This window comes from Ischnura elegans, chromosome 1 (genome assembly GCF_921293095.1).
Source record: "Ischnura elegans chromosome 1, ioIscEleg1.1, whole genome shotgun sequence".
NCBI lineage: Eukaryota > Metazoa > Arthropoda > Insecta > Odonata > Coenagrionidae > Ischnura > Ischnura elegans.
The window spans coordinates 111,064,842-111,085,139 of NC_060246.1; the positions used below are offsets into that span (position 1 = coordinate 111,064,842).

At 38.3% G+C, this 20,298-nt stretch overlaps 1 protein-coding gene across 3 annotated transcripts; it reads left to right on the forward strand.

The window, feature by feature from the left end:
• The first annotated feature begins 22 nt into the window (after positions 1-22).
• Positions 23-15,244, forward strand: LOC124167998 (zinc finger protein 62 homolog). Of its 3 annotated transcripts, none has more exons than XM_046546080.1 (8): positions 23-137; positions 352-472; positions 2,058-2,257; positions 2,445-2,704; positions 5,477-5,740; positions 7,262-7,369; positions 10,186-10,412; positions 14,318-15,244. In XM_046546080.1, the coding sequence occupies exons 2-8, from the start codon at positions 384-386 to the stop codon at positions 14,826-14,828; spliced, it is 1,659 nt and encodes a 552-aa protein (XP_046402036.1). In that variant the 5' UTR covers positions 23-137; positions 352-383; the 3' UTR covers positions 14,829-15,244. The 3 variants fall into 3 exon arrangements, with proteins under 3 accessions (XP_046402036.1, XP_046402049.1, XP_046402041.1); XM_046546093.1 differs by having other exon boundaries at positions 30-133; XM_046546085.1 differs by having other exon boundaries at positions 48-129.
• The last annotated feature ends 5,054 nt before the right edge of the window (positions 15,245-20,298 follow it).

Sequence of the window (20,298 nt, forward strand, 5' to 3'; positions counted from 1 at the left end):
AAAAGAAATACGATATTGCGAAGGACTCAAATTACCGTAATCACCGCTATGTACGAAGAACGCCCGAAAATTGAGAACTAGGTATTCTCCTTGATAAACATCACCTTAAGCGAAGGATTTTTCCTATCGGCGTGTAGGTAAATATCAATCACTTTAATTCGTCGGAATGGAATGTTACTAATTAAATGTTCGATTACGAAAGGCGATTGAAACGGCACAAGCTGCAGATGTTTACGATATTTCTTGATTTTATGATATATAAAATGCACTTTATTTCTGTAAGGCTACAGTGTATCATTTAAAGAATTTTTTTCCTAACTTTTCGTAATAAAAGTGTTTTCTTCCCCGAAGGAAGAGTAGGTGTGAATTAATTAGTATCAGTAATGTCACGCAATAATCGTCCCTCATGCCAGGTGAGAGATTGTTTGTATCAAGATGAGAAAAAGTTTTTCTTCCCTTGGAGCCGTGAACGGTAAGTTCTGCGTAATTTAATTTGATATCATACCTGGGTTTAGATTGGTGGCATAGTGGGTGGAGCTGTGGGCTGCTGATCGAATGGTCATGCTTCGAAACCTGGTTGCAGTCTTAAAACAGCCTCGTAATGAAGGCTGGCTCAGAGAAAGGAATAGGCCCCGCCCAATGTGAAAGTTTTGAGTGATATTCTAACACCTGTAGCTTATAATTTTGGGTGAGTTCTACCCTCATCTATACTAACATTCGGTGCGCTTGAACTTGATTTACCACAATGTACTTCGAAATTTAGGAGAACGTAAATAGACATCCATACCCTGGATTATGCTTACCTAGGCAACATGGGGTCCCATGACCTTTCGATTAGCTGGCATGATTTGGATTGAACCCTGGTGCCAGTGAGGCAGGAAAAGTTGCACCATTTAGAAAAACTTTTGGGAAGGGTAAGCGAATGTTAATGTAGTGCAGTCAATCAGATTCCTGGATGGACAGAAAGCTACTCTCTTTATTCTGGATGTTTACATTACTTTAGTCATGGACAAGTGGCTTCAAAAGAGGGTGTTTAAGCATTATTGTTTTTTTGGAGAATATTCAATCATGGTTGTGGGGATGAACAAAAGTTGCATTAAACCATTTGTTAGAGTCTAGAAACTTAGTTTAAAACCCTCTACGTGGTACCCTATTTTTCAAAAATTTTCGTCCTGGTTTTGGACCCCCCCCCACCCAAACAAAATCCCTGGCTACGCCACTGTTTATATGGTTTGACATCTCCTCATTTGCAGGCATTCTCTAGCAGAGGAATGTAATATCTCTGTGCAACTAATTTAGCTCTAGCTCTTGGTGATTGCCTTCTTGGAAAATCTCCAAGAAGACAATATACTCGCAGTATACACACTCTCACATAGGCGGCCATGGTGACGATGACTTGCTGGTGTCCGTTCTTCTTCGAGGATCTTTGTTTGGGGTGTCCAAATATTTAGCCAGGAATTTAAAACCGGGACCCTTCAATCAGTCACCCAACTACCTACATGGCTCCACACTCCCACATACAACCATAAAAGACATTATGAAAATGCAATTTTTCAAATATAGTTTCCAGCAAATGAAGCATAAAAAAGCCTCTTTTTGTGTGTCAGTCGAGAAAGTATGCTGTTGAGCATTACATATACATATTTTGGCATTTTCATGATGATAGCTCTTACTTTTTATTGATGCAACCTTATTAATCGACACACAAACAACCTTTCCACTGATTCTTAAATTGGTCCAGAGATGCTGTGCTCCTTATAAATAGTCCTTGGGATTGGAGTAGGTTGCAGACAGAAAAAAACTGGCATCCAATGTTTTGGGCTGGTATTTCAAGTATCCACTTTGAACCTGTTAAGAGAGTAGCATCAGCAGAGCCAGTCATAAGAGTACATACATATTTCGTGATTCTATGTTATTACTTGCAGATAATATTCCTGTTAATTTACATCCATAATTCTTGAGAACTTTGTGGAAGTAACATTGAATATGTCTTCATTCTGTGTTATTATGGTAAAACTCTTTCTTTCCTTATTGATTTTTGGTTGGTCACTATAAAGGGCAGAAAAATGGAGGGAAGCTTGTGACAATCCATGCCTCAGCAATCTGCCATTTGAAGAAGTGTATGCTAAATTAGTTGTGTGTAAGAGGCACTTTTCTCAAGACATGTTTGCGGATCACAATGCTGAAAAGTTATGCCCTCATGCTGTGCCTAATATATTTCTACCTGTGAAAAATGCTGGACCTATCCGTAAAACAGGTAAGGTTGGTTTTGTTGCGATATATTCAGGAATCCAGTGTTTTTCATCTGATTATGAGACAGATGTTGTTGAATGCAATACAAGCTTTGAAATCCAATCCAAGTCATTTGAATGTTTTGATATCTGCAGCCCATGAAATGATTGTAATTGAAATTGATCCCAGTTTTAATTTTAACTATTTCCCAGGTACAGAAAATAAAACATCTCAATTTGAGTCTGTGGCCCACCTTAAAAACCAAGAAATGAATGTTTTCTCTTCATTGGAAGCTTTCTGTGAAGAAGCAGCAAAGCCTGGAAGTTCTAATGCTGTCATTGACAGCTATTATAGGTACAATCTATGTCGGGTTTGTTATCATAACAAATGTGAAATGATCAATATATTTGAGAAGTCTTCCCAGTACGAGTTTGAAATAAGCAGTACTATTGAAGATGTACTTCAATGCAAGGTGAGTAATGCCTACCCTATTTACAATTTATGATATACTAATGATTAGTTGATTTTATGCTAATAAATCCTCACAAATTACATTCTATATGCATTTTATAGCTTCATTCCTCAAAAAAAATATAGTTAGTTGATTTTTAGGGCCCCAGAGTTAATAATAATAATAAATTTATTATATGGGCATGAGCCCTATTTCAATGAAGTACAATATGTATCAGGTTAAACAAATGATTATAAAAGACAGTCGGTATATATGATCTATTTACTATTGTTTAATTAGTGCTAATGTATAGTTACATACTCATTTATTACAAATCCCATTAAAATAGGTAAAAAGGGCTTACAAAACAAAATGAATTAAATGATCATTGCTCTATAAATGAACAGTAATTTAAATTTATAATTTGTTATTACATAGCTATCACTCCTGTCTTTTTTTCACATGAATGATTATCATGATGGAGTGCTGAATCCTGGGGGTCTATTCTCTAACTTGAAGCTCCCGTCGTGGTAGCTTCGAACTAGCTACCAGAATTGGCTACCAACCTTATTCTCTAACAGGGAGTAGCTTTCTCAGACCGAGAATTTCTGGTAGCTTTCTCAGACCGGATATGGGGTATGAGAAATATTTCGTGCGAACTCAGATTTTACTCTTAGAACCAATGAAATCGCTCGTTTCATTACGTAACCTGCGGGAAAATCATAATGTAGTCGTTCTCGGCTGACTTTTTCTTCTAGTTGAAATTAATGTGCTTTGTAAATTACGAAATGCTGAGTGCCTTCAGCTTTCATAATAATAGAAATACGTAGAAATAATTATATTTGGCTAAGCGGCTTTTATATCAATTCAATAGTTTCGATCGATGCAGCAGTTTATGTCACGATTGATAATCATGTTGGCCATGTTAATATAATGAAGAGAAAATGTTAATAAACTACCAACACATTAAACCAATGCTATCACATTGTCGTTCTAATTCCCGAGAACTTTACACTCAGCGCTCCTTATGCTTTTGCCTGTTTGATGCAAAAATTTTGATGACCAACTGTTTCTGTGCAGAGATTGTTACTTCTTCCACTGCGAGAGAATATCGCAATAACATGTGCATACGATAAGTGTATATTATTTCGGGAATATCTTCAACAAAGTTAATGGGAAGGTGGAGAAAATTATGTTTGAAAGTTACGTCATTTCACTCAGATTGGCCTAAGCAATCATTTTAGGCTCACAATATGCTTCAATCGATATTTTCACAAAACTCATACTGTCGTGCCGTTCTCACGACGGCTAAATTAATATTTAAATGGTTTTATGAATAAGTATATTATATGCCAACCGCCAAGCTTGCACTATTGCAAGCGAGGGCGATTCATTAGAACTTGACCATCATTGTGAAAAAACAACCTATTAAACGTAGTTCCTTCTCCCAATATTAAAGTCATATTATATTATTGTTTTTGTGATGACTTCCTCCGTGGGCTTCTGGAATATCCATGGCTACACTTTCTCAAAGTTCAAAACAAATACACCAACTTAACTACCGGCACTGAAATTAAATGCGTATATACGGCCAAAGACACACAAATGAAAGCAGAATGATATCATGAACACATTTATTCATTGGAAGAGCAAAAAATTTATTAATAACTATCATGAAACACCTTACATTGCATTATAACACAATAATATATCCACCTCTCTCCGGTCTGCATCTATGTAACACTAACCTCTCTTCACACAATCACTTCACAACAAAGATCGTTGCTAATAATGCACGGTAAAGTTAATCATAAATGTATAAACACTTGCAAAAATAAGACATCCATCTCTGTGCAGTGGATACATTGGCATTGGTAATGATTTCAACGCATCAATTTGTACCGTCACTACAACAGTCTCTCGCAACATCAATAATAATCACTGTTTTCGGGGTTTTTCTTCTCACTAGTAATGACTTCATGCAAAATAAGATTTCACGTGATATAAAATGATTGAAAGTAACATTTTTCTTCTCCAAATAATGAAATCAGCTAGTTAACGCGATCGATAGTTCACTCCGAAACATATATGTTTAGTCACGAAATTTGTCACTCATGCCCACTACTTTGTTAAGAATACAATAATTGAAGGCTTCAAATAATTTACGCAGCATTCCCGACCTCATTAAAGAAAATAATTACGCAAAACAACAAAAATAGTCAACACTTTTCTTGTTTACCACTCAATCGCTAGCCGTGTCAAGAAAGACTGATGGGATAGAACAAAAGATTAGCGACACGCGCCACTTGGTTCACGGCGGTTCATAGGAATTCCCTATGTATTTTGATGGTAGCTAGCTGAAGCGCGGGGTTCGAGGGCGCGCCTCGCGAAGCTACCGTGGTAGCTAGTTTGAAGCTACGGAAGTACCGTCCCAACCCTTATTCTCTATGGGATTTGAAGCTACGGAAGTAGCTTCAAATCCCATAGAGAATAAGGGTTGGAGCCTAATAAGCTACCGGTAGCTTCTGCAAGCTCCCTTCGCCGGAGCTTCAGCGTTAGAGAATACAAGTGGGAGCAAGTAGCTTAATTAAGCATCTTTCCACCAGAAAGCTACCGCGCTTCGAGTTAGAGAATAGACCCCCTGGAGATATTATTTTCTCATCTGTCCAAAATTGGAATTTTTCCATTTTTTACTCTCCAGATATGTATCACTTTTTGAGAAAAAATTGAATGGTGATGTGCCTTCTGTTTTATAAAGGCTGTTATTCGTTAGTGCTTTGTCTCACATTTCAGGTATCCAAGACTGACATTTACCCTATGTTTATTTGTCAAGAATGCCTCTGTGAGTTGTCAGTCATTAAAAAATTCAGGGATAACTATGTTGAAAGAAAGCTGTCATTTGAAGAAAAATTGAGAGCCCTGGGTTTGAGTGGTGCCAAAACAGACGTACAGCCAAAGCAGGAGAAGAATATTGATTCCTTGGCTGTTGAAGATGACTTGGAGGCAACCCAGGATGTTGGTTGTATGAAAGACACTGGCCCTGTACATACAACCAAGGTAAGGAATGATCATTTTATCAAAATAATATGCTATTAATAATGGATTATGTCATGCATTTATTTATTCATACTGGTATGTATAGGGAAATGTTATCATAGCAGTTGTATATCACAGTGCAGTAAGCCATCATAACGATAGCTCTCAAGATTTCTATTTGAATTATTGGTTGGATCCTTGTGTAGGTGCTAATTATGTACTTTTATCTACCTATGTTGGCTCTTTACACATTGTTGTGTGCTATTTCCTGAAGTAAAAATCATTGATTGCTTATTCTTCTCATAACCTATTGCTATTACAAGTGCCTTCCTTAAAGCTAAAGGTTTTTGCTAAGATTAATGCCTCACTCTCAATATAATGTGGTATAACTATGAAGCATGAGAATTTGAGAAAAGCTCCAGCTAGTTCACATCAACTCAAAGTGCTTTGACTCAACCTTGTCTTGGCTTGGTCTTTCGTTGAGATAAGCTCAACTTTGTCTTGACTGTAGCCAGTGGCAAGGATGATTTCTGTGCAGATCTTTTGTCCTTACTGGCAATGCCTTCACTAATGACAGGTGGTCAGAGCTGTGATTGGTGGAATATTTGACGTATTGTAGCTGAAATAGTAACTTCTCTTTAGTTATTATTGATCAACAAACTCAAAGTTTTATTTTTCAGTTAACTGCATAGTTACTTAGATATCTACATATTATGGCTAAAAAAATGGCCAAATTCCTAGAAGTGTTCCGCCTCAGATAAGTTTTTTATTAAAAAACTTGGGGTAATCAAAATTGGTAGAATCATAATTTTACAGAATTCATACTGCAGCGAGGAAAATATTCTAAAAATTGCTTATGTTAAACATGAAATGTAATTTGAGGCCTGGAGGTAAGCGGAGGAGTGTAAAGCACAGAAAAAAATTAAAAGGCACGGTTGAACATGAGTATCAAATAATTTAATAACAAAAGAAACGGTTGCTTTTAAAAAAATCACCTTTCTGAACTGTGGTAGCCAGGAAACCAACTAAAAAACTTGGGGAAAGGCTAAGTTAGAAACAGGGATGGAGGATTGTTACCTTGGCTGTAGGAGGTAGCCGTGGTCGAAAAAGGTGCCTTTGGTCGCCACCCGGGAGCAGCTCTTCTCACGCCCAAGCACTTGACAAGAGCTTCAGCAAAACAATGCACACCGCTCGCATACAAACATTCCCTTATATATGTTAGGGCCCATTTGCCACCACCAATGGCAATTAAGCAATGTTAGAAACAGCAGTTTTTTAACAGAAGATCCCAGTATACCTGTTGAATAGCATTTCTATGCTGTCTTGCATGGGTTATAGCCCAGAGATGGACTTGGAAACACAGTTACACATTTATCCACACATGCTCAAATTCAGCATCCTTAGGATCTCAAATCCAGACTTATAGATGCTTAATGATTGGGATTGTGCCTGCTAGTTGTGCTGCCAAGTCTTTCAGTGGGTCAAGCTGTGTTGTTCAGTGCCTGTAAAACATGGTACTTTTTATCCTTTTTGTATGTTTAGGCGCACGTGATTGAGAAGGAACCTGATGAGATGAATTCAACTCATGAAGATGATGAGGAAATGTCCTCAAGTGATTTCTCAAAAGATTCAGCTGATGAAAAAGATGAGGTCAGTACAGGAATATTATAATACAGTAAGTGATTGTGAGACTGAAATGATTCCTGATAATATTTATTGGCTCTTTAATTAGTGCTGTTAATACTTACGATTTTTTGTTTGTTTTGGAGATTACAAATACCAGTTGAAAAAAATTGGGTTCTTATTGAAAATTACATACATTATTACAGCCATACATATTTATCAGCAATTGATGCAATGTGCTCCATTTAGAAACATCTTCATTTTCTATGGAGAAGTAGTACTTGACAGGATGAGTTTGCTGAAAATAATTTCAGTTACTCCAGAAATTTTTATTATAATTACTAATTTTAATTTTTAATACATATTTTCAAAATCCAATCTAAAGATTGCTAAGATGGATAGCAAAAATGCAAAGTATTAAATGATAATATGGGTGAGTGTGTGTTAGGTGTAGATCAGGTAAACAATAGGATTCTGGTGGTAGAAATTGAGGTGCAATCCACTAACCTTGTTTTGGTTCAAGTTTACATGCCCACTAGTAATCATGGGGAGGAAGAAATAGATGAGGTGCATGAACAGCTCGAGGAAATAATTAGAAGGACCTCGGGAAAGAAAAATCTAGTAGTGATGGGGTGCTGGAATGCTTCAGTGGGGGAAGGGAAGGATGGAAACAAAGTAGGAGAATTTGGATTAGGAATGAGAAAAAATGGAGAGAGAAAGCAGCAGGATTTTGTAGGAGAAACAAATTATTCATCACAAACACGTGGTTCAATCATCATAAAGGGCGAAGGTAAACATGGAAAAGTCCAGGGGATGTGGCAAGATATCAGATAGACTACATCATGGTTAGACAGAGGTTTAGGAATAGTGTGAAAAACTAGAGCGGTGCAGTGCAGATTCAGATCACAACCTAGTACTTATGAAATGCAATGTAAGATTCAAATGTTTAATGAAAGTTAGAAAGGCGAGGAAATAGGATTTAGAAGCTCTGAAGGGAGAATATCAGGAATTTGTGGAAAATAGTATCCGGGAGATTGAAAGTACACAGACTGTAGAAGATGGGTGGGATATTATTAAAATGGGAATACGTATTCGAAGTGACAGAGAAGTCAATTAGGTATGTTGAAAGTAGAGGGATAAAGAAGCCATGGATCACAGAGAGAATGGTAAAACAAATGGACAAGAGGAGGAAGTGGAAGAAGTTGGACACAGAGCAGGGTAATAGAATGTGTAGGGAAATAATTAATCGATTACTGCATGAAACTATGAGGGCAAGGGAGGCTTGGTGGAAAAGACAGTGCGAGGGAAAGTTTCAGCAGTAGAGTAAAAAAGGGACAGAAGACAAATGGAGGTGAAGACAAACAAGTATTTGGGCAAAGGTCAGTTTGGTTTTTGAAAAGGAAAGTCAACTCATGATGCAGTAGTGATGATCAGGACCCTCGTGGAGAGGAATCTAGAATATGACCAGGACGTGTATGCCTGCTTTGTGGATTTTGAAAAAGCATTTGATAGAGTGAACTGGGTAAAGTCAGTGGATTTTCACGGGAGGATAGGTGTAGATTGCAGGGATAGGCGACTCATTCATAATCTTTATATGGCCCAGATGGCACAAGTAAGGGTAGCGGAAGGAGAATCTGGGTGGACAAGCATTGCTGAGGTGTGAGGCAAGACTATCCTCTATCGCTGCTGCTTTTTAATGTACACGCAGAGGAGATGGTAAGGGAAGCATAGGGCAAGTTGGAAGCTAGAGTAAAAGTGGGAGGAATGATGTTAAAATCAGTGAGGTTTGAGGATGATCTTGATTAGTCAGTCAGCGAGGGGGATTCAGACCCAAGTGGACGTGTTAAACAAGTGTTGCGTTAGAATTGGATGAGGATTAATCACAAGAAGACCAAGGTTATGAGATTTTTTAAAGCATTGAAGGCGAGGAATGTGAGGCTAAAAATAAAGGTGGCAGGGGAAAAACATGATCAGGTAGACCTATTCAACTATTTAGGCAGCACTTTAGTGTAAAACGGATAAAGTAGTAAGGACGTCAGGGAGAGAATAGCATTAGCAAAGGAGGCATTCATGAACAGGAAAGAGCGTATGGGAGGATCGTTACATAAGAGTTTACAGAAAAGGTTAGTGAAGAGTCTGATATGGAGTGTAGCTCTTTACGGTGGGGAAATGTGAACACTTAGGAAGGAGGACAAAGAGAAGACTGGAGGCATTCGAGATGTAAGTGTGGCCAAGAAAGGAGAAGGTAAAGTGGACAGAGAGGAGGAGGAACGAGGAAGTGGTGGATATGGTGGCGGAGGAGAGGCAGATTTAAATAAGATACAGAGGAGACAGAAGGTATGGATGGAGCAAGTACTTAGTGGGGAGGAGACGATGTAAACAGTGTTAGAGGTTAGAATATTAGGTGAACGAGGGAGAGGAAGGAAAAGAATAGGATTTTTAGGTGGAATGAAAGGGAGTAGGCCTTGAAAAGGGAAGTGCTAGAAGGAAGGGAAGGCTCCCAGAATATGTACTTCTAAAGTACTCCATGGAGACCTATCTTAATTGGTATAATACTATATCAATAATAATAATAGTTTTTCATTCATGAAGTTCAGATATTTTCAGTTACAAGCCACTCATTGTAGCGATGAGGTCATCTTTCTGCTGGGGCAGGTTTGAGGTGTAAGCTTCCATTCAAATAATGTTGAAGTCATGGTCAAACTTGGAATGGCTTTACAGATTTGAATAAATATATTTAATAAAATGTGTTTGAAATGGTATGAATTTACTGATTTGTACTCAATAATTTTAAACCTTCACTTCAAAACTCTAAAAATTTTAAATATTTAATATTCTTTTAGGATTTTCCAGACCTTCAAAGTGATGATTCGGAAGTTCCTGCAGTTGGTGAACCTCCTGAGGGTGCTACTAGGAAGAATACTGACATTGTTGTGGACGGAATACCTCTTCAGAGAGTATTCAAGTGTTTAGAATGTAATGAGGTATTTGAATTTAGAAATCTTCTTACAAAGCATATAGCGGAGCACAGGAAGACATGGCCACTTTCATGCCAGTTCTGTGAACGGAGGCAAGTTATTTTTGTGACTTAATGGTAAATTTTAGTTTGAATCATTTTAAGCCTGGAAATTTTGATTGCATGAGAAATTTTTTTCAGTATTATTTTTTACAAATTCAATGAATGACAAGAGGATGCCCAATCCCTTCTTGAGGAGGAATGTGCGAGCACTCGAAGATTCGAGTCAAGTCGTTTCGGTTACAGGACTGTTGAGGCCAATAGGTGTAGAAATCTGACGACAGGAGGCACTATCCTCAAACTCATTTAAGAATATCGTTTGTAAAGTTCATAAATCATTCTAATACCTTGGCATGAGAGTTTCAGCTTGCTGTATATGTAGCAGTAAACCACTATAGTAATCGACGTGGGTGATGAACACCTTCTCGTCAGCCATGGCAGCTGACCCACTTTCGACCCAGCTGCATAGTGGACCACTACATCCCTCATACTTTCTACTGCAATGCTTTTGTTCCCTACCCTACATTCTAGATGCAAATGCCGAGAGAATACGTAAAAATTGTTAAGGGATCTATGAAAGTATTACATATCTAACTTTTAGGTTTTAGTGGATGATGCTGGTTTTTCCCATGTTTGACGGCACAATTGGTGCAATGGTTGAGCCTATTTGAGTACTGCATTCATCTGATGTTAATTGTTGTTTATTCCTTTGTCAATCTTTAGTTTCCTTCTTGAAATTACAAAATAAGAGTCCCTAAGGTTGGTTAAATGAAGTGAGAAACCAAGAATGGTTTATTTTGGTCTACAAAGCTAAGTTTTATAGTTCGTTCGCTTTTTCCTCTGAAATTCCACCAAATTAAAGATTCATACAACTTGTTGATATGATTTTTTTATAAAAAGTCCCAAGGTTCCGAAATCTTACAGTTTTGGCAAGAAAGCTAATCAGACAAGTGTGTAGCGAAAGACAATTTTCTGCAGGCAGCAATACTGGTGATACTATAATACTGTAGCATGAGACGTCAAAACCTTCTGCCTGAACATATTGAGCGATTAGTTTTTCTGCTTGAGGATTCAAAAGAATAAAGACTTACATGACTAATTTATGTATAAAATCTTTATTATAACTATGCAAATGACTTTACTCTGGGTTCATCCCAGCAGTTTTGATACATATTTTAATTAAAGTGTCGATATGTTACTAGAGGTCATTTCATTTCAATTTTGTGTATGGAACTATTTTATGCACTTTAATTTTCTTTTATTTCCTAGTTCTGACATAATTACCTCATCATCTTTCCTCGTACATTCTTATTTCTTTAATCAAATACATTCCTCATCATCTCCTCCTTTTTACAGCAGGCTATTCAGAAATACATTAAATTTAAATTATATCTTAATTTCTTCAAATTATTCCTTTCCCTTAGTTCTCATTTCTCTATAGTGGAGTCATTACGCCATTGTCACCAGTTTCTGAAATTGTGACCTGGTGAAACCAATTTAAAAAATCATCATGGTATTCCAGGGCCAAAAAGCATAAAATTCATAGTTAAGAAGAGGAAATTGACTTGGAGATTAGAAAAATGAGAATATGTAGGTGCTTGCATTATCATTTTGCCAGATCCAGAAATTGCCATACTCGACTTGATACTAGCGAGTAGTTTACAACTCGACTCCAAAAGTACAGATCAAAAAGTACTACTCGCACATCCCTATACTTGAGTACTTAGTGGAGGGAATTACAAGTACAGCAGTCTTCCTTTCAGATTGGACGTCAAAACATGGTCTCTTTGGCTCTTTTTGTTATGATTCCGATGTTGGGTTTCTTTTCACCCTTCCTTCCCTACCTATTCCTATGGTGCGAATGGCCTTAGCTACTGCTTGTCTTCTCGAAATAGCATACCTTTAAAAAATCATTGAAAAAAGAAATTGAAAATGCACTGCAAAGCAAACTTAAAGATTAATTTAGTATCTTATGTTCATAGCTTGATGTTTCTAATCTCAGGCGTATGCTTCATAAGTTTGTTTAAATTTTCTCTCTCTTTCTGATGCAGTATGTTTTCTGTGTCAACAACAGTTTGGCTGGACTTGCTCTCGGCAGCTTAAGGTGCAATACGCCTGGCTGTCTTTATTCAAGATACCATGCCTCTGAAGTCATTTTTGTTTGGCTCATTGCCTTAGACCTTTTTATTACCCATTTAATTATTTATTTTCATCTTCTCTGTTCCTTGTATTGAGATTTTGGGTCATTAAATTCCATTATTTAGTTTAAAAATTTCCTAGTTGGTGGAAACTTTTTTCCTCTCTCTTGTCCATCTTGTAGCTAAATAAGTAAACTCACGGTAAAAAATTATGGAACAATGTGTGCAATAAAATAGCAGAATAGGTATATATTGCCTCAAGAGTATTCTGATGAAATGCTGACTGCAATAGGCCTACAGGAGCTTCAAATACTTTGCCTATATTGGTCTGCAATTTTGAGCAAAGGCAGATCCCTGGTTAAGCATACCTTTCAAATGATACTTACAATTAGATATATTAGGATACTGTGACTTGGTAACTGGAAGCCACCTACCTGTATATTTCCCATCTCCTGGAGAAGAGGGCAGCTGCTCTTCTTTCTTATGAGAGAAAGTATAGAGCATTCCACATTTAATTGACAGTGTGGGCTCTTATGGAGAATCTTTTCCTGGGTTATTCTTCATAAGCTGTCAGATACATTTTTTGAATAATCATAGGAAAAGGAAATTGTTCCTTTCAATGCATAAACATAGGCTACATTATTGGAGGAAATATCTTTACCATTAAGTAAATGATAAAAGTTTTAATATATTTTCATTTTTTTTTCATCTACTAACGTTTACTGAGCGCCTCTGTTTTTGACTTAATCTACTTCACTTGATTTCTGGCAACTGTTTCCTTGCATTGTCTTGAAAATGTCTCATAAAGTTTTTCGAACACCTTTTCCATGGCGAAGTACATCTAGGGCAGGCATTAGATGTCATGAGTTGTCCAGAGCATCTGGTGAAAGGGCAAACTTCCGGTCAATTGGACTGCTTGGCACAAAGTTTTTGTAGGTTAAAAATGGTCCATTTTCAGCCAAACGTCATTAGTAATTTTGGTTCCCACTGGCATCGGCTTTCCGGATTAAAATTTTGTGACATAATTTTTCAGCACCCTGTACTTATTAAGACTGTCAGTTATATACAAATCACTGTTTTTAGGCATATCATTCAGTAAAATGTAGCACTAAGTGATTTGTTTTTTTAGTTGACTGCCGCATCGGTGTACCATCCCTTTGGGATGTTCTTAAGCAAGTTCCAGTATGCTACTACATCCCCAAGATGTACTCTAGTTAGGACATGGTATATTCTTAGTTGGTGTAAATGGTTTGGAATTTTACCTTGATATCTGTGTAATCCTACATATTTTCATTTTTCCTTGAAAATATGGTGATTTGTCATATTTATGGCTACAATTTATTAATGAATAAAGCAAATGAATTCCTTATTAATTTTTTGCTCCTCCTCCTCACACTTTTTTGGATTTTAGTGTGACTTGTTCTTACCTCCATATGTATCTGTGGTGTAGCCAGGGGAGGGGTATGGGGGTCCAGACCCCCCCACTAATATAAGAACACAATTATTTTACTTCATAAAAGAAAAATAATGTTGAAAAATTATGAATTTACTAAATATTTCTTCAACAAATGAAGTTTTTTTCTATCGTGAAAAGTGTTAAAATTAGTTTTAAAAACCCTCAACTCAGTACCCTGTTTTTATGAAATTTTCCTCCCTGGTTTTGGACCCCACTAAATGAAATTCCCTACTTTGCCAATGCTCCATATGGACTAAAGAACAAGTTTACTCTAAGTAATTTATGTTTTAATTGAATTTGGAGTTTATTAGTTTCCTAGTTGGCATTTATCACAAATTTTAATTGATTACTCTTTTCTGCTTCAGGTTCAAGACTTTAATCGATCTCAACAATCACATAATTATGCACTCAGATTATAAACCATATGAGTGTGAATATTGTGGTTTACGAATCCGTACAAAGACAAGTCTGATTCGACATAAAGCAGTACATACTAATGAAAAACCTTACCTGTGTTCTACTTGTGGAATTAGTTTTCGGGATAGCATTTTGCTTCGAAATCATATGAGAATGCACTTGGGTATTAAAGTGTATAAATGTGAGATTTGTGATGCTCAGTTTACTGCTAGTAATATACTTCATGCACACCTTCGTCGCCATACTAAGGAGAAAACTCATGTGTGTGGGCAGTGTAAGAAATCTTTCATGTCCAAGCAAAGACTAGCCAGTCATATTTTGTGTGTTCATGATAAGATAAAAGCTTTCCAGTGTGATATTTGTTCCAAGTTTTATAGTACTCGAAATAATTTGAACTCTCACCGGAAACTTCATTACAAAAACGCTATTCCTGTGAAATTGAATATTAGTCCAGTTTAGGTGCTGATTGACTTGTGCATCGTTGTTTTGTTGTGCTGTGAATATCCCAAAGTGAGATATAATTATGGACATTTTTTAGATGCACGTCATGGGGTTACAGTGTGAAATCTGTTTCAAACAGTTAAACTTAGGACATTGTCTCCTTTCCATATTAATTAAAAAATTTTTCTTAGGACCTAGCAATGGTGGCTTATTTCTGCAACACTGTTGTTGTGTTTGTTGAAGTGTTTTTTTTCTTCACAGAATGTATCATTAAGTTGTGAATAGACCAGTTGAAATTGTACTATGTTTACACATTTTGTCACCTCCTGAAACAGTGAACTAACTCTTGAATTGCCAATTTTTCTGTGCTGCTTTTCATTTTCGTGCAACCCATTGTGAGAATTTTATTGTGCAATATACAGCTCCTCCCCACACTTTGTTTTAGCATATTTACTGTCAAGTTGGACTCCATCATAAGACGGATCTTTTAACCTTCTAAGGATGCCGATGGCTTTCATTCTTCTAGCACAATTGCATGCTGTTCTTTTGTATCTTTTTGGCAAAGTACATACATACTTGTTTTGTCCATACAATGTGTACCTCATGCTTGCGTATTGTTTAATCCTTTGTAATAAAATAATTTTGCATGCAATGCTATTCAATAAGGTAAACGTTTAATTGTTAGCATGCTGAAAAATATAGATACATCTTTCAGATTAGTCTTTTACCTTGATATGAAGAGGGGAAAATTGTCAAATATTTTCAACAGAAAGTTCTTCTTTATCCCAGCCATCCTTCTCTATAAAAATGACTCCATAACCTGGTTGGAAACCTTGGAGGTAGAAATACCCCTCCCCCCTTAGAGCTGTAATATTCTCAATTTGGGTCACAATTGCTTGATTGCAAGCATGCAAATCATGCGACGTAGATAGTGTTATTTCAAGTGATCCACAATTCAGTCATGGAAAGCATTCATTATTAGGGGAAATATAAGTGGCATTACCAGATCTGCAGTAATACAAACCATCTTCGCCGATATTTGCATCACTACCATTTTCACTATAATAAATAATAAGATTTAATCAATAATTACTTATTACCTTTCCACCGTCATTGGAAACCTATGCATCATGGCGTCAACTTTTCGGCTGCTGCAGCCAGCCACTGCACAAGTTGTCTTTGGCTTTTCCACAAAAATCATACAGCAGGCAAAAGTGTGCAGGAGACCATGTGACCGCATATGACAACGTTCGCGTTCCTCTAAGTTAACGGAACTGATACCTGATACCCCTGCTACCTCCCCTCATACGCCTGTGAACCTCCCCTCCGGCGTCAGTATCGACACCTGTTAGTGAGGTGAAGGTTATTCGAGTTCTCCACCGGGTAATCTCCTTCATGGCTGCCGACATTTCGGGGCACGAGTAGTACTCCATCTTCAGGGCTGAGTGTCATTTCTCGGAAGGTGTTCGCGTTATATAGCGTGCCGGGATGTCAAGTTCCCTCTGATTGTCCTTGGTATTAGCCAATTGAATTTTATTCAATACAGGTTTCTACACGTAACTGAGGGAGTAACCGCCATCTCTATTGAAGTTCTTGTCCGTTAGCCGGATCTCTATGGCCTCCTTCATAATCCTTTCCCAATAATTCTTTTCTCGAGAGATGATCTTCACATCTTTCCAATGAATGGCGTGGTTTTGCTTGATGTCGTGTTCGTGCAGATTTTTCCGGGTGACATAGCCTGAAATGCCTTTGATGTTCCTTTATTCTCGAGGGCCATTGTCCTGCCAGTTTCCCCCACGTAAACTTCTCCACATTCACAGGGAATCTGGTATATCCCGGGAGTTGCGAGGCCACAGGGATCCTTGGCTCTATCTAGTTGGTCCCTATAAGCTTAGTACAGGGCCGGAAGAAGGATTCAATTCCGTGTCTTTTCAAAATTCTGGAGATTTTGCCAGAAACCGTGGACACATATGGCATTCCGACTCTTGCCGCCGGTTCCTGCCGTTCTTCATCCCCACGGGTGCCTACTCGATCGCTGAAGGACCTTTTAAGGGCCGAAGATATCTCCCCCCTGTTGTACCCATGCAGGCGGAAGGTCTTTATTAATCTCCTGTGCTAGGTTGTCAGAGTCGGATATGACCCTTGCTCGGTGGAATAGCGTGGACAAAATCGATGTTCTTTGGGATGTAGGATGATGACTAAGTCCATTCAGGTAAAGGTCGGTATGCGTGTTTTTCTGCTAGACGCTGTGTCCCAGATCTTCCTGGCGGTATATCAGGATGTCCAACAAAGGTAGCCGACCATTTTTCTCTACTTCCATCGGTAAAATCATCCATCGGAATTTTCTTTATTGTACTAAAAAGTACTCAGGGTTAAATTAATCTTTGTGATAGTTGACATTAACTGTGTAATGTCATTTTCCCTGATAAACAATTTCCCTTATGCTGGTTATTTCTCATCTACTTGATTGATTTTAGTTTCCTATTTAATCACTGCCGTTATACATGTAAAGGCCTGTTTACACGATACATCAACATGTACAAGTTAACGTCTGTTTGCGTGAATGATTTTTGTGGACCGGAATATGAGTGAATGCATGAACCAAATTAGGACAGGTTCTATTGTATAGTTTTTAATGTTTGGGTTCTATTTTCCGTTCATGCATTCCCACAAGCTGGGTGGTTACTCGGTACATTTTCGTGTTCATCCTCACGTTCACACATTTAGACATTAACTCGTACGGGTTAACGTACCATGTAAACAGGCCTAAATGATTTTCCAATCTTCGTCCAATTTTCTTCATACAAGTATTCTCATGCATAGTGTAATGTAAGATGCCCAGTACCTAGCTGATTTTAGAATTGAGGTACATTTGGTATATGAAACATTGTACAACCCATCTGCAGATGACGATGCAGGCCGTTGCTATCCAGGTTGGAATGACAGAAGTCTGGAACCATATGCTGTGCATTTGGATGCAGCTCAGGAGTTTGACAATCAAAGCAGAGTGGAGGGTGGGCAGGTTCCTAATTAGGGGTCAATCGGATCGTTGGCTGGGAGCTCATGGATGGAGGGCATCAAGCTAAATACCAAATTCAGGATAAAATTTCTTGAGTTTCTAAGGGTACTTGTCTGAGTGAAATTAGGTAGATGCCAAATCTGCAATGATGACCTTTGATTTGTCACTAGTTTAATGAAGGCACGGGTTCACGCCAGTCAACATCAGGTACCTATGTTAAGGTCACCAAGGAAAGCAGCACTAAGGCTGGAGCAAGTTCACATCATTTCATCAACTGAGGCACAATGGCAGTGATTAAATAGGAAACTAAAATCAATCAAGTAGATGAGAAATAACCAGCATAAGGGAAATTGTTTATCAGGGAAAATGACATTACACAGTTAATGTCAACTATCACAAAGATTAATTTAACCCTGAGTACTTTTTAGTACAATAAAGAAAATTAGTAACCTGTATTGAATAAAATTCGATTGGCTAATACCAAGGACAATCAGAGGGAACCTGACATCCCGGCACCCCTGATAAAAATAAACTCCTCCATTAAGGAGAGGTTTACCCTCCATTGAGGGTACAGGAAGGATAGGTGTACCCTTCCTGTACCCTTCAGCAAGGGTACACGAAGGGTATTTTAGAACATCGGTGGGTACGCCCTCTCCCTCCTGGAGGGTACGGGAAGGGTTTGGCCAGCCTCGATGAAGGGTACAGGAAGGATAAGTGTACCCTTCGGCAAGGGTACACGAAGGGTATTTTAGAACATTGGTGGGTACGCCCTCTCCTTCCTGGAGTGTACAGGAAGGGTTTGGCCAGCCTCAATGGAGGGTACAGGAAGGGTAGGATTAATATAAAAACTAAAAATCCATAAATTAACATAAAAATTTAAAAAATCGCTATTAAACTAAATTAAACGAATGGGGATGAGTTGCAACAGTGATTTCTAAAGTTATAGGGCAGAAAAAAAATTAGCCTGCACGTGGTCTTGAACCCAGGACCTACTGATTAGAGGATTATGAACTAGTAATTTAACAACATCGGCTTTCGAGGTTCTTGACAGGGTTAGCTTCTCAACGGAACTTATGCTACAAAATCTTAAGATGAGAATCGCACCCGGGCCTATGTGGAAGAAAGCTGTGACTTTTTTCTACGACACCTATTTCGTTTCAGAAAATAAGATCGGCATTCAAATACTGAACATCACTATAGCAATGTCTCATTGTCAGCCACACAAATAGGTTACATCCTAAAACGTGAATGGAAGAACTTCAAAATGAGCTTTTTTCACACAATTATAGAAACTATTGTATACAGTGGCGTAGTCAGGAATTTCGTTTGGGGAGGGGGGGTCCAAAACCAGGTGGGGAAAGTTTTGAAAAACAGGATAGTAAGTATTGGGAAACAACTTATTCAAACACTTTTCATAATCGAAAAAACTTCAATAGTCAAAGAAATATTTTTTAAATTCATTATTTTTCAATATTTTGATTTCTTTTATGAAGGAAAACGATTGTGTTTTTATACTTCGGGGGGGCGGAGGGTCCGAACCCTCCGGACCCCACCCCTGGCTACGCCACTGAATATGTATAGTATTGTTTTCCTGAAGGAAATTTTAAAGATTAGTTGTGTAGCCCGTCTATCTTTGCTTTCAAAGACTGCTTACGTTCTTGTACGGAACTCAATACTCTTCAGCAGGTGAAAGTAGCTGAGGAGACACTCTCACGATATGTTTTCCTCAGTTATAAATGCTAAGTCCCAAGGAAGGGTAGACTAAGGATTTTTCTCTCCTTCCCTTACCCTTAATGGTGGGTAGAGGAAGGGTACACGGATGGTAAGCGAAGGAGTTCCAAGGAAGGGTACACGAAGGATTTTTCTCCCCTTACCCTTAATGGTGGGTAGAGGAAGGGTACACGGATGGTAAGGGAAGGAGTTCCAAGGAAGGGTACACGAAGGATTTTTCTCTCCTTCCCTTACCCTTAATGGCGGGTAGAGGAAGGGTACACGGATGGTAAGCGAAGGAGTTCCAAGGAAGGGTACACGAAGGATTTTTCTCTCCTTCCCTTACCCTTAATGGTGGGTAGAGGAAGGGTACACGGATGGTAAGGGAAGGAGTTCCAAGGAAGGGTACACGAAGGATTTTTCTCTCCTTCCCTTACCCTTAATGGTGGGTAGGGCGTGGGTCGTTCAAAGGTAACTACCCACCATGAAGGATGCTACCCTTCCTGTACCCACCATGGTGGAGTTTATTTTTATCAGGGACGCTATATCACGCGAACACCTTCCGAGAAATGACACTCAGCCCTGAAGATGGAGTACTACTCGTACCCCGAAATGTCGGCAGCCATGAAGGAGATTACCCGGTGGAGAACTCGAATAGCCTTCACTTTCACTAACAGGTGTCGATACTGACGCCGGAGGGGAGGTTCACAGGCGTATGAGGGGAGGTAGCAGGGGTATCAGGTATCAGTTCCGTTAACT

Excerpts from the sequence above, each read along its gene's own strand:
- LOC124167998 (XM_046546080.1), top strand. The coding sequence starts at position 384 with ATGTCACGCAATAATCGTCCCTCATGCCAGGTGAGAGATTGTTTGTAT. Across the intron at positions 473-2,057 it reads TTCCCTTGGAGCCGTGAACG|GGCAGAAAAATGGAGGGAAG; the intron begins GTAAGTTCTGCG and ends GTCACTATAAAG. Across the intron at positions 7,370-10,185 it reads CAGCTGATGAAAAAGATGAG|GATTTTCCAGACCTTCAAAG; the intron begins GTCAGTACAGGA and ends ATATTCTTTTAG.